Raw genomic sequence first — 14,129 nt, 5'->3', positions numbered from 1 at the left:
GGACATGCGTTGGCTCCATGACAGTGAATGGTCATATAAAAGTATAGCTGAATTTGAACACGCTGTTATATTTTCTTCAGAAGGGCCATTTGTACAAAGCAGTAAACAAAGAACTCTTTACCTGGCCAGTTTTGATGCTGCTGCTTCTCACCTCTGCTACGATACATTCCTGGAGAGTGGTTGCACCTTATGCCTTATTCTTTTAAGTTGCTTCAGCCATTGATGACACCCTCCATCTTTTCAGGACCCAGTCTCCACACAATGGTTCGGCATCTGGTCTCTGAAACTGAAGCTAAGAGATGTTTCTCTGCACCTAATGGATGCGTCAACAGGAGCTGACTCTTGTGACAACATCAAAGCATGTTCTCGAGTCTTGTTCAGTGCTAACACTGCACTGGATTTGAATCCAGTATTTAGCGTTTAATTCAACAGGACTTTGTAGACCATGTGTCATCGTTTCACACTGGATTCTGATGATATTAGACCGTTGTTGCACCTTCCCTTTGTGTCACGAGACAGTCAACGGATTTCACACAGCCAGTTTTGCTTTAACAAGTGGGAACACTAGGGTTTTATTTTAGAGTAGGTACAGAGGGAACCTGTAAATGTCCAGAGCAATTGTGGGTTTGATCTAATTTGGTCTGTGTTGCGCTCAAACAAACAAACAAAAGACTCAGTGTCAATAGAAGAGTTTTATTTACAGGCGACAAGGATTGTTGAAGAGAAATGAATAAGAACTTCCTGCACATGCACCAGACAAATGCATGACATTTACACGAGCGAAAGCCCTACCACAAAGTGAACTATTAGTGTGCGAGAACTGGAGCAAACAACGTTGGACACTTGACCGTTATCGTTTCTGAAATGCATTCGTAGCCCTTCTTCATGATGGTGAACCTAAGAGCAATTATGCTGATGGACTAGTGATCTGCAGCGAAAGTCGTGAACAGTAGGAGGTTGTCTCTGTGATTCGCTCTCCCTCGCTGGACAACTTCCTACTTTGCAGAAGATGAAGGCAATAGATGAAGGCAACGCACAGTCAGAGGCTTGAGGGCAGGCGATGGAGGGGGTGTAGTAACCAAGATAAGAGCGTAACCACTATGAGCCCTTGGGCAAGGTCCTTCACGCTACATTCCTTTCTGGAGTTGGCTGGAAACCTTAAGCATATTAGATGTAATGGAATGCATACGGACTTGAATTATTCAGGGATGCGGCAGACATGAAAACATGATCTTTACAGCATGGGGTCCACAGGAGCAGACTCCCACTGGTGGGGGATTCGACACCTCAGCAACTAGCAGATCCTGTACACGTGCTGATCAAGGCATTCAAGCTGAGGACTGTGCATTAGCTCTTGACCTGCTGGACCAAATGGATTGATGCTATTGTTTGGACGGGATCTGACTTGTTGGCTAATACAGAGCAGTGTGTCCATGTAACAGCGTCTGCTCTGAGTTTGTGGATTATATGGCTGAGAAGTACATATGTGGGTCTGCGGAGCACAGCAGCAGCTTCTCAGAGAGAAGCATCCTTGCTGGCTGGATTCTCCAGATCACTCCATCTCTCCAAGACTGCAGATATGCCGTGGTAGTCGGTGCACAACTGGCATTTAAAGGGAACAATATACCTTTTCTGACTTTGTAGTTGGGAACATGTTAGAAATGGTGCAACTTTACCTCTTCCAAGACAAACATCTGGCCTTACATTTATCAAGTGAGGTCGTCCTTCACCTGACGGCTTGATGCCTGCGTTGCCGGTTAATGTAGATGTTTTACATCCCGGCTGTCTTATTTTGAATGAAACGCTTCTGTTGACTGACTTCCTACCTGAAAGATCAACTGCACTGGTTGCTGTGGTTTCCAAGGAGAAACACTCGCTGCATTAATTACAGTTAAAGTGATCCGCTGTGCTTCCTAACAGAGAGGCATCCAGCAGCAGCAGCACTCTCAGAACTGTTTCTCAACACAGAGACAAGAATGTGGAACTAAGCCGAACCCAAACCTGTTTTAAACTATGCTTAAAAAATGGATTATTAAATCCACAAAATGCTGTTTTGTTAAGTAATAGTAAAAAAGAAGCCATGTTTGTTATACTGACACGTCCAATTCCAGCTCTCGATTGGCGGCTCTGAAACAACTGCAGCTGGACACGGTTGTCCAAACAAGCTGCGCAGAGGAGTCGAAGTCTGTCCAAGACCACACAGATGATGGTATAATACTTGAGATGACCAGGCATGTGACACTGTCAAGTGAATCGGGATGTGCTACTCTGTAAAGGGTTTGCTGCTCTTGAAGTGAGCCCTCATCCATGTTTTGATGAGACGAGTCAGTCATTCAGATTAGAACATGATAAAGAACATTGTTTTAGATGCACAAGTTCAAGGAGAAAACGGAGGTTGGTAATGCCAGCGTAGGAGCTGCGAACACAGAAGGAAGGCCCATGCTGGCAGCCACTGTAAAAGTGAGATTTGAAGGGTGAACATGTGTCCTGTGGTATGGTGTCTTCATTCCAAATGTTCCAAAGGTTACATGAAATAAAGGGGCCTCGACTTCATGCTGGTATAGAAGCACGTCTTTTGATCTACCAGGTCTCACCACCGGAGCAATCGAGACAGTCACAGCGCAGCCTTCCAACACTTTATGTCAGCTTGGATGCTCTGAGCTCGGCCGCTCGCTGAAAAGCCAATGTCTTCCTCTTTTGCAACGAAGCTGCAGTGGCTTCTGTGATGCCATGGTAACTGTCCGTCTCCTGTGAGTCCTCGCTGTTCTGGGATTTAGTGCTGTCCTGCGAGTCCAGCTTCTGCCTGAGCGCCCGGTTCTGCTCCTCTTTCAACTCCAGGTAGGAGCGGGAGAAGGTGTGAAAGATGGAGGTGACCGGAAACGCCATGAGGAGAATGCCACTCAGGATGCTGCTCAAGGCCACCACCTGTCCTGGGATGCTTCTCGGCACCATGTCACCATAGCCGACTGTGGTCATGGAGATCACTGCCCACCAGTAGCTGCCAGGGATGCTGGTAAACTCCTGTTTGGCCCCGAACTCACTCTCAGCCAGGAACACCAGAGGTGAGAAGAGGGCCATGGCTACGCAGAGAAACAGCAGCAATAGTCCGAACTCCCTGGTGCACCGTTTCACCGTTAGTCCAAGGGTCTGCAATCCCAGCGAGTGGCGGGCTAACCTCATGACATAGAAGATCCTCAGAGCCCGGAGCACTCGGAGCACCAGCCCCACTTTCTCAAGGTAGTTGTTTCCTGAGCCTGCAGTTTTCCCTCCCACCGATAAGGAGTCCACTATGAGGGTGATGTAATAGGGAAGGATCGCCACCACGTCGATGACATTGAGCGGAGTCCGCAGGAACGTGCACTTGCTCTGCGTCTGGATGAAGCGCAGAAGGAATTCCAAGGAGAACCAGCCGACACAAACCGTCTCCAACACGAAGATGTTGTAGCAACGCTGGGAGCACTCGCCCTGCAGAACCAAACACACCAGTTAATGTTCAATTTGAGGTCATCAACTGACATGCAGTGATATGTATTGTTGCCACCATGACCTCGTCTGCGAAGCCAGGGACAATTACACCCTTTCTTTTTATATGAAGCTTTTTAATGGTTCATTTTCATAAACGGTTCTTGTTAAGGCAACCTGGAGACATGATCTACCACGTTATTCATTCAGAAAGAGGCCAGACAAACAAGCCCCCAAAGAACCCTTGTTTCAGACTTGAAGCACTGACCTCCACCTGACCGTGCTCACCTGACCTGACCTCATTTCACTCTAGATTTGCAGGAACACACGGCGAGAATAGATCTACCTTGTCTCCCTTTCGAAGGACAGAATTGTATTATATGTGAGAATGAGAATCAGCCTACTCATTACTAGGCTGGAATTGGTTCTGACGCGTGGGCAGACCAAACTCAACTGGAAACATATTGGGCTGCAGGTATCAGAGTCACACGCGCAAGTGAACACTGGCTGCCTTCAGTTGGCATATCCTGTAAGAAATGCTGACTAAGTGCTGAGCAGTGTGTTCCACGGTCACATGGTGGATATCAGACCTTCAAAACTTTAACCATGTTTAAGCCCCCCAACACTACAGTAATAATGTGTACTGATATATGTTGCACTACACCTGTACTTTTCTCTGCACATTTAAAACACAGTACGTGTGAGCATTATATTGACCTATGTGAAGCCACAACTTCCAAGTACATACCAAGTACCACACATGAGCTCCAAATCATTCAGTCGCGACAGTGTAAGCCAAGTTCATCTTGAGTATGCAACAGAGACAGTGACCACGAGAAACTTTTTAATCTAGTTAAGTAGTGACGGGGCGATGAGGTTTCATGAAACAGGGTTCTGATCTTCAGAGGCCACCAGATGGCACTGTCTGCTGTAAAATGTTTGGACTTGAACAACTAACCTCACATCATTTCTAAACCAAGAGCGCCATCTAGTGGCCTCTGAAAATTAGGACACTGTTTTATGATACCTCATTTAGCTATCACCACTGGTAGGTGACAAAGCTGCTTTCTAAAAATTTGGACTTGACAGTTACCTAAAGCCAAAGTGTTGAGCTTGCAAGAGACAATGACTTTTTCATGACTCAAAACTAAAAATAGAAGCAGGTGAGCGACCCCTGGTCTTGATCTTGACAAAGCTCTTTGACTCTGCTGACAAGATTTCATTTTTTTTAAACTGCTGAATATAAATTAATGCTTAAATACATTAAACCCATAAACGTGGTTGAAGGACAGTTACCCCTGAAAGTCCAGTGTGTTTTATGTAAAACTTAGTAGTCATCTAAAATTGCTTCTGTCTGGTCGAGTCAATGACCTAAAGGCAAACGGTTACCCAACAGTTTGTCATGACAGACCTAGACTTCATTGCAGCTGCTGCAGCCTGATAAAAACACATAAATTCAAGAGCAAAACTATAACCTGAATGCAAGCCAAAATATTTGTCCTCATGCATTCTCTTCTTAAAATGCATCAGTATACATTAATTTATCTAAAGCTTTACTGACCAATTTAAAGACAAAATACGTTCCATTATTTGCTGATAATTGGAGGAGAAATGTATCTTCCATGAGACCACTAAGATGTTTTTTAAAACATCATCATAGATCATTGTAGTCATATTTAATTTACAGGTGTCATTGCTACAACTGAAAATGTCTTGCCAGCATTGTTAAACTGTTGCCCTCTTTCTATCAGAGCAGCAGAACCGGAAATCAGAGCAGGCTGGTATTGAACCTTGTGCATTATTTAGAGTACTTGTTTTCTGCTTGTGCTGTGGTTTTCACCCTCGAGACTTCATCATTGCTAAAAACCATTAAGAAGCGTGTGAATCACTGAGGGGTAAAAGTGCAGCGCTGCCACAGAACACTTTTCTATCGTTGAAATGCATTGTTAAGAGGCTGCAAAATCCAATTGAAAACATCTGACATTGTATTAGCTGGTCTGTTGTTACTGGTCTACACTGGCCCAAATCAATCACTACTGGTCCAGGCAAACAAAGGCGGTGAGGAGCTGACTGACAGACCTGAAAATGGTTAACCTATAATAATCTTCACGGGAATGTGGGCACGCATTGAAACTAAAAGATTTTAAAACTACAAAAACACTCCCATACAAAATAAAATCTGAATACTACCTCACAGTACACTTCTTAAATCTTGCTTCCATCAGACATGAAACAGCTGAGTCAGCATGAAGCCAGCTCACCTGATACTGTATGTTGTCGTCTCAGTGGATACATGACATCAGGAATGAGTGCGGCAGCGGAGAAGAAATATCTTTTAGGAAATATCAGAGTTTCTATCAAATATTGGAGAAACAAAGTGAGAGAAAACACTAAAAACATCAATATGTGACCTGACCTCCCCTCTCTCACTTCACATCATCACTCTCTACATGGTACTTTCTCCTCCCAGACTACTACAGTAATCCCATTCACGTCTTGTGCCCACCCACCCACTTCCCTCTTTTACCTCCCACTCCACTCTCACTGTCTATTGCACCTGATTTTCTGCCCTAACTCACCCATTAAAGTCAAACCACCATTGTATTAATGAGTTCTATGCCCCTGGTTTCCTACCCAAAACAAAATACTATACAACTGCAACTGTTTTGTCATCTCCATCAGAATGGCCATCCAGACCAGGGGTCGGCAACCTTTACAATTAAAGGAGCGATTTTGTTCCTTTTCCCACAAAAGGAAAACAGTCTGGAGCCACGAAACATAATCCTGCACATAAAGTTCAGGCTCCATTGAGTCCATTCTGTATTTGTGCAAAAATAAAACTCATTTAATATTTAAAAACATAGTCGTAAGGACAACCTCAAACTCCAAAAGAATTGTGCGACCAAACAAACAAAACTAAAAATAATACTTGTATCAAAGTTTCATGAATCATCTGCAAAACATCAACATGAAAGGGTTTATTCTTCCTTTTAAATGATCTTAGTAGTAGTATTCAGGTTTTTTTTTTATTCAAGTGAGATACCAGTCGCACACCGAAGCTGCTGGTGCAAACTAGACAAACTGCACTTCCGTATCGAAACGTGATCAAGCACCGTCTCCTTGTCTCATGGACAAAAAGCAACCATGCCTTAACTGCCAGTGCGTGAACAGTGGGTCCCCAGCTCAGTGACATTGTTGCGGGATTTTATGAGGAACATATACACTAAACATTCGCTGGAAACCCATAAGTGACATTGAACATGCGTCCCTCACTCCATGTAGAAGGACAGTCAAGCTCTCTTGTCTCCCTTTTCCCAACAAAAACTGACTATTCTCTGTCATCCTTGGGCCATAACTCCAGCGAATACGGGGGGTCCCACTGTGTGCGTGTGCACTGTATCTGTGCACTGGACACAAAATAATGAGAGCAACAAAAAAAGTTAATTTTAAAGCGCTCTTTAAGCCGTTTCAGTCGTGACCAACCCATCGACGCTGTAGGGGAGCAGAACAAGTTTGCCGACCCCTGATCTAGACCAATCAGGTATCTGACCCGGCATTTTTGGGGATCAGTTTGACACCACCAAATCGATCAAGGCAAGCAGCACAATGGGAGGCAACTTCTCGCTCGCAAAATAACTTCTGACCTCTTGGGTCCATCTAGATCCTTCCTCAACATAGTGACCTTTGAGATCCCGATATTCATCATGTTTTTTCTGACAGCATCCTACCTCAAGCATCAGCTAGGAAACATGGAGACAAACTCTGTGCACGAACAAGCGGGGTCCCACAAGGATCTGCCATCCTTAACTTACTGAACACTACCAACTACCAAAGTCTTATCATCTCTCACTGTATTATTTTTCATGTTGACAACACAAAACTTCTCTCTCAAATCAAACAGTGGCTCATTGTTGAGGCTCATTCCAATTTCACATGCAAAACGACATGAACAAATGAACATGCACGCCCATATATTGACAATGATACCCCATATTCTCACCAGACCATTTATAGAATGTGCTGTGGACGACACATGATGAAACACTCCCTCATCATTGACTCTGACCATTGCACTTGTTTTGTTTTCCGTGATGAGGACTTAGTTGCCGAGTGTTTTTTCCACTTCAAGCTCCTCTAAGCAGCAGACAACAGTCGCCGCTTGACTTGAAAGCTCACAATTAGATGTGGCGGGACTGTGACCTCGTCTGCACTGAAGACAGGCGTATAAATCATACACGACAGGAAGCAGTGACTGCTGCCTGGTGAAACAGAGTGACAATGATCCACAAAGGAGCTGCAGACTGGACTGTCAGCACCACTCACTTGCTCTTAACAGATTTATTTACTGTTCCCATTTGTCCGTCGCACTGGACGGATGCACACGCTTCTTTTCAGACCTCTGTTTTCTCTGAAACAAACCTGACTGTCTGATAGCACGAACATGTCCTTCATGTTTCATGTCATCGTGATCCAAGTTCTGATGTCAGAGTGACAAATGATCATCACTTAAGTCAGATTTAATGTGACTGCCAAAACAACCAAGTGTCCCCATTGTGTGACGAATAAATGCAGAGTAATCTAATCTGAAGAAGAGTTGGGGAATTCAAATTATTGAAGAATACAATAAGCCCAGGCAATGGCAGCCCTGCTCTCTAAGAGAGTCCAGTCCTGTTCTTCTGAATGAATGAATGGACAGTTACCATCCAAGCACTGACCATTACTGACCATCACGCAGTATAGCGTAAGATCAACGGACTGAAAAAGTACAATCTGAGGTGGGAAAAACTTAAAAGTGTTCTGTGCTTGTTCATTTTAGAGTTGGTTACTCTCGAAAAGATCCTACAAACACAAAGGGTGACACCACAATGGTGAGTATCACCTACAGGTCAATTTGCTTGCACTAATGTAAACATTTTTAGAACTAAAATGTCAGTTCTTATTCTATTGTGATGACTTTTTTTGGTAAGATTTCTAATAGAAATACACTCAGTTTTCCTAAATCCTTTAAGTTCATTCTAAAGATGTCAGCTACAGTAAGAGCACAAGTTCTCCTTACACAAGGATGCAATATCAGTGAATTATTACTGTTTCTGACCATGTCCTTACACTTCTCTCTCCAATTTCGACCTCATAGGGTTTATGAACGTGCACATCTCAGTCATTAGCCCTGATTCATGTTCACATTGCATTAGCCATGCACCAGTGGGCCTGCTTGGTTTCCTCTAAACCATCTTGGAGGTGAACTCACAGCGTCCCTGGGAAGAAAACGTGTGCAGCTACCATTATTTTGAGGAAGTGGACATTGCCATTGGTTACAGAGGGAAATACTGGTGGTCGAATATGATTCTGTTCTGATCACTGACGGTGACGATTCCATAATAATAATGTCCTTTGTCTTTCAATGTACTTTTTCTTTCAGTGGTGAGATCTCCTCAGACATGTTTTCTGCCAGTTTGCTGGTGTTTTTTTAATGACTGTTATTGTGACAATCTTTTCCTTCATCACTGTAATATGATCATTTATGTACTTCCTTCCCCATAAGCTTTTTTCTGAGTCATGAATCAGTCTATCCAAACTCTCCATCTTTGGCTCATAAACCTCTGTTTCAGAGAGTCTCTCTGAATCTTGAGCCAGATTTTTTTAATGTATTGATTTAGCAGGTTCCTTTGAAGATGTTATATACGATATACAAACATGAACAACCAGCTTAACAACAAAAAAGTATGGAAGACGTTCAACACAGATGGGCAGGTACAACAGAAATACCATGAGGAGAAAAATATATTTTTTTTATAATAAGAAAATATATTCTGATGGCATATAAAAGGACAGGACGTTCACAAACACATCTGTGTTTTTCACAATATGGCATGTCTCCCGGATGAACTTTTGCAATAGCGCGTCTTGAACAGGGATTTGTGAGTCCAACAGAATCATCTTCTCAGAACTTTTTAGGACAAATAACATAACTCGTTTTGACATCCCTGTTTTCTCGCCGTCTTCATTTGTGACAGCTTGCAAGTGCTTGACGCCTCTTTCATTCAAAGGCATGAATCAGTAATCATCGTAAAATTGTCAGGAACTTTGATTTGTCTCCCACGACAACAAAGTCTTTGTCCATCGCTCTTGGAAATCTATAGGCGTCTTGATTTTTGGAATTGTACTCGATTGTGAATCGTCGTCTATAACTCAAGGAGGGTGCGAGGCACATTGTTTTGCAGCTTGTCAGAAGTATTTATTGCCGTCAGCTTTTCAGCGGGGCAGTGCCGTGTTTATGGGAGAGAATTCTTTATTTCTTTCACATCAAAAATACTTCATGGCTTTGAACCTGCAGCCCACAAACTTCCAGAATACAAAAATGCATTTTCCTCTACCAGCTACCATTATATTTCTGCTCTACAGGTTTTATTTGCACACGTGGGCTCCGGCTCCGGCAGCGCAGCAGATACTGTGATAAGCTGGCTGCTCATCTGGACACAATAGGCTGGACTGCTAACTTGCAAACTCCCTTTTGTACCAGCTCTTTTGTTGACCACAGCCAGTCTTCTAAGCCTGGAAATGACTTAGCTGACTCATTATGACTCTTGCATTTAGTCTGCCATATTTTTATATGAACTATATATGAACTGCAAAATGGACGCCCTGGTTATTAGTGCCTGTACAGTGCCTACTTGTAGTGTCATCACACTGTTGCTTCTGTATCTTAGCCGCCATATTTCTTTACCAGCGTAATCTTGCGGTTTTCCACATTTCGCGAGTCGCCACACTCGCGGCATGGAAACGCGCTGTTGTTGTTGTTGGGTGGTCAAACGCTGAGAACAGGAGGAAACAGCGGATAAGTTCCAAACTTTAAACTTTAATCGTTCAGAAAACCAACTTATATAGAGTATACTGTCAGGATCAGTAATTAAAAGCACATTTTCTAAAAGCAGTACTTTTTTTTTTTTCTAAAAGACACACAGGCGCTCATCTAGTAAAGGGCTTCAAGAGGAGGGACACTGTTTTATTTACTCTGTTTCACATGTTCAAGTATCTGGAACAAAAGTATTGGTTATTTCTCCCAGGTCTGTTCTGAAACCAGAAAACCAGAGTAGGATAACGCACAGCACCGCTTATTAAACTGGGAGTGTGTTTTAGGGCGCTGGTTAAAAAAAAAAATCGCCTGTCTTTTTATGTCTGAGTAGACACAACAAGAGCCAAAGCATTGTTTACTGCAATTGTTTTTTGTTGTTTGGCCTGCCCTCATTGTAAACAGTAAGGTAGGTATCTACGTATGTATGTGTTGTATCACCAAAACATTGAGTGGCTCAGTCTTCGACTGTGGCTCTGTCCAGAAACTGGGACGTTTGAGCAATGACGAGGGGAAAACAATGGACACAGCAGAAGGAAATGGGCTCCAGAAGATGGATAGCGGTTGTCTCCTGAGGAGATACGTTGAAGAGCTTTGTCATCAGTCAGTGGAGCGCTGAGTGCCATTTTCTTGTCCGATCTTGATTTTCAACGCAGTAACAACTGTAGCTGGCCACCACAGACATTATTACTGGGGCTCATATAGCCTGACTGATGAGCCACACCAGGCCCGATGAGATCACTTAGCTCGGTGGATTGAAAGGGGGCACTTTTCCAATCGTTTTTTAAATGTCCGACCGCAGTCATTGTGGCCGTTAATAAAAATGATCACTTGTAAATTACGGTGGACGTCTCTCTCTAAGAGAGTCTTCACACCCAGCAACCACATTTTCAAATCACTAGTCTGTAACGTGAGGACCCTTGGAAAACATGGTGCTGTGTGAACATCTTGGAACACTCCATTTGCGTGACGCAACATGCACCGCTTAATCTCGTCTAATCTATGATGAGAACTAAATTTCATCTGACAGGGTTACATTAGTTGGAGGCTTTTCTTTGCCCTGCTGAAAGCTAAATGTCCATGGGGTTGAATGAGCTGGTAGTTTGTCTCGCGCAGAGTGAGCTGCGGAGAGAAGTCATCAGTGGCAAGGCCCATTTGTCAAATACATTTAATAGGACTTGAAAAAAATGAGTCTAAAATAGCAGCCACATCTGAACCAGCGGCTGATGAGAAAATGAGATGAGGTCAAATAATCACATACTGTATAAGCAGCGGACTCAATAATCCATGTAAAAATGTGCAGTCAATCCATTTTTGAAGCGGCCTTGTGTCATCTAACTGTTTTCCTTGTTGACTACACTCACTTTTTTCCCCTCATCACAGCACAAACTGGGTTTTACATGCACTTGTGGTTCTTGAGACTCATTCTCTCCACAGCCTGACACCCTCAGTCAACTGTCTTCTGCCGGGGCCTGTATTATTCAGCTCTGAGATGGATTGGAGAGTCGAGATGTTGTTGTGTCAAATCGGCATGTGACTGTGTCGAGCAGCAGCTGAGGGCAGAGCACTGACCGCTTTAAGCCATCGGCAGAAAGATTGGTGGCGGATATCTGCGATTGACAAGATCAGTTCAATAAAGGCTGCACCATTTTAATGATCACAGTTACAAGGGTGTACGCAGCAAGATGGCCGAGCTAATGGAGCTAATTCAATTTCCACCTCATTCTGGGGGCGCAACTGAAGATGGCAGTCAAGATCAATGAATTAAAATAGATCCTAGGGCCGCAACAATGCAATGAAAATGCAGTCACAATAATACAAACACAGAATTTGACCACACATTTAGTCCACATTGTGGACAAGACAACATCATGAGTAGATCTGGTTCGAGATGAAAGACCCCAGCGGGAACTATAGACGTTACCTAATGTAAACGCTCCCATGGTAACAAGAAAGCTTTTTTCTTCTTTCACATGTATCGAGTGTCCGTCTTCATGTATGGAGAGGCTGATGAGTCGGGGACTACAGCAGGTTCACCAATTACACCCAGTGGAGGTTCTAACTGCTGTTCAGGATACGTATCAAGGGAAGAAAAATAATGTTTCTGCAAACAAATCAGCTCAAAATAATCCTTAAATAAACATGGGATGTTTTGAGTTTATATGCATGATAATAAGAATAAGAATAAGAATAAGAATAAGAATAAGAATAAGAATAAGAATAAGAATAAGAATAAGAATAAGAATAAGAATAAGAATAAGAATAAGAATAAGAATAAGAATAAGAATAAGAATAAGAATAAGAATAAGTGCAGATTATGAGTTACGCCCATGGGCCTCAGTTTGTTTTGAGAACTGGGGTGGACACGGATCATAATGGGTATATACTTTAGATTAGGCAACTATAAAAGCATCTGTGACACATGTTCTATGTGAACTGTGTAACTGTTGACCTCCGTAAATATTTATCCCTTCTCATAGAGCCCTCTTCAGTGAGACTTACTTTTTGTCCACTCCAGGCCACCCTACATCCAGCTAGGTGCACTATCTACTTGAGCTGATCAGGCTGAGTTTTCTTTACACGTGACAGTCCGCGGGGAGTAGTGACATCATAGCGCCATTTTGCTTTCGCTGCTTTTCTTCATGTCATTCAGCCTCTATGGTGAAGTTCTGATCTACGTATATCGGATACATTCACAAGTGTTTCTATTATTATTCTATACTGCTGAAAATAAGTGGCATTACGATGGCTGACAGGATTTGTGTGTGTGGGGAAAAAAGGGACCCTTGGGGGCAGGAAGCCTCCATTCTGTCACTCCCTAAAGTGACACCTACGGCCTATAAGCCAGCACTTGTGCTGCTGCAAACATGATCAGCTTCACACACCAGCCACTAGATGGTGTCAAAATGGATCCCTGTGCTTGATGAATTCACCAGAAAATTGAAAAAAACTAAGTAAATCCAGGCTCTGGCTGTGTACTGCCACTCTATTTATAAATAGGTGCTTTAAATATATATAAGTCCTTATGAAGATATGCCTTCACTGCATTCTACAACCACATACTGAAAGCTCTAAGCTGTTGGCTAACACTACCTTAAAAGCTGTGATGAAGCAAATCCATCTGTGATTTACACTTTGATGTTCATAAATCATTGCTGCCTCTCCAGAGATTATTCACCAATCACTGGCTGGGAGACACAAATCATCATCACCATGATAGATTGTGTGATTCCTTGAGGAGGAGAGACACTATGTGTCACCCACAGTCCATAAAAATGACTGAGTGTTGCCCCTTTTCTGCTTAGACTACAACATCATTTTGCCCACATTGCATCAGGACTTTTTAACCTCTTGTCTATAGTCACGGAGCTCAGCACCAAAATGATATAAGGCAGTTGTTTGGCTGTCAGATCGGGTAGCTGAAATTTACATCAGAGAAAAGTGAGTCAGGCTCCCCGGCTCCGATCGAGTCATTGAAATGTCAGATCTGCAAGGGTCGGCTCTCAGAGGAGATGAATGGAATAAGACGGTTCAGAGGATGCTTATGTGAACAAAGATAAGGCATTCTGTGGGAAGAAATCGACAAAGCACTTTGGAAGTTTAATCCCCTATTCATCCCGGGAGACTGGAGGAAGGAGCATAAAATGTAAAATGCAATTAACTTGTTTTTTTTCCCCTTCTTTCTAAATGAAACAGCGTGAAAGGAGTTGTACTGCCGCTGGGTTCTCCTCTATGTCACCCATTAGATTAGGCAAGCTAAGTGCTTTCCATCACCGTCTGCAGCTTTTAAAACCTGGACTGGATTTAGCCAAACCCT

General features: G+C 43.1%; 1 protein-coding gene across 1 annotated transcript in view; it reads right to left on the bottom strand.

Annotated features, from left to right (window-relative positions):
* Positions 1-707: 707 nt before the first annotated feature.
* Positions 708-14,129, bottom strand: part of kcng2 (potassium voltage-gated channel, subfamily G, member 2) — a 37,340-nt gene continuing 23,918 nt past the window's right edge. The window contains exon 3 of the mRNA XM_053862590.1: positions 708-3,465. Within this exon, the coding sequence (XP_053718565.1) occupies positions 2,638-3,465 (828 nt within the window). The 3' untranslated portion in view covers positions 708-2,637. The remainder of the gene's footprint in view (positions 3,466-14,129) is intronic.

This window comes from Synchiropus splendidus, chromosome 4 (assembly GCF_027744825.2).
Source record: "Synchiropus splendidus isolate RoL2022-P1 chromosome 4, RoL_Sspl_1.0, whole genome shotgun sequence".
NCBI classification, from domain to species: Eukaryota; Metazoa; Chordata; class Actinopteri; order Syngnathiformes; family Callionymidae; genus Synchiropus; species Synchiropus splendidus.
This window is presented reverse-complemented; position numbering and strand designations above follow the sequence as displayed.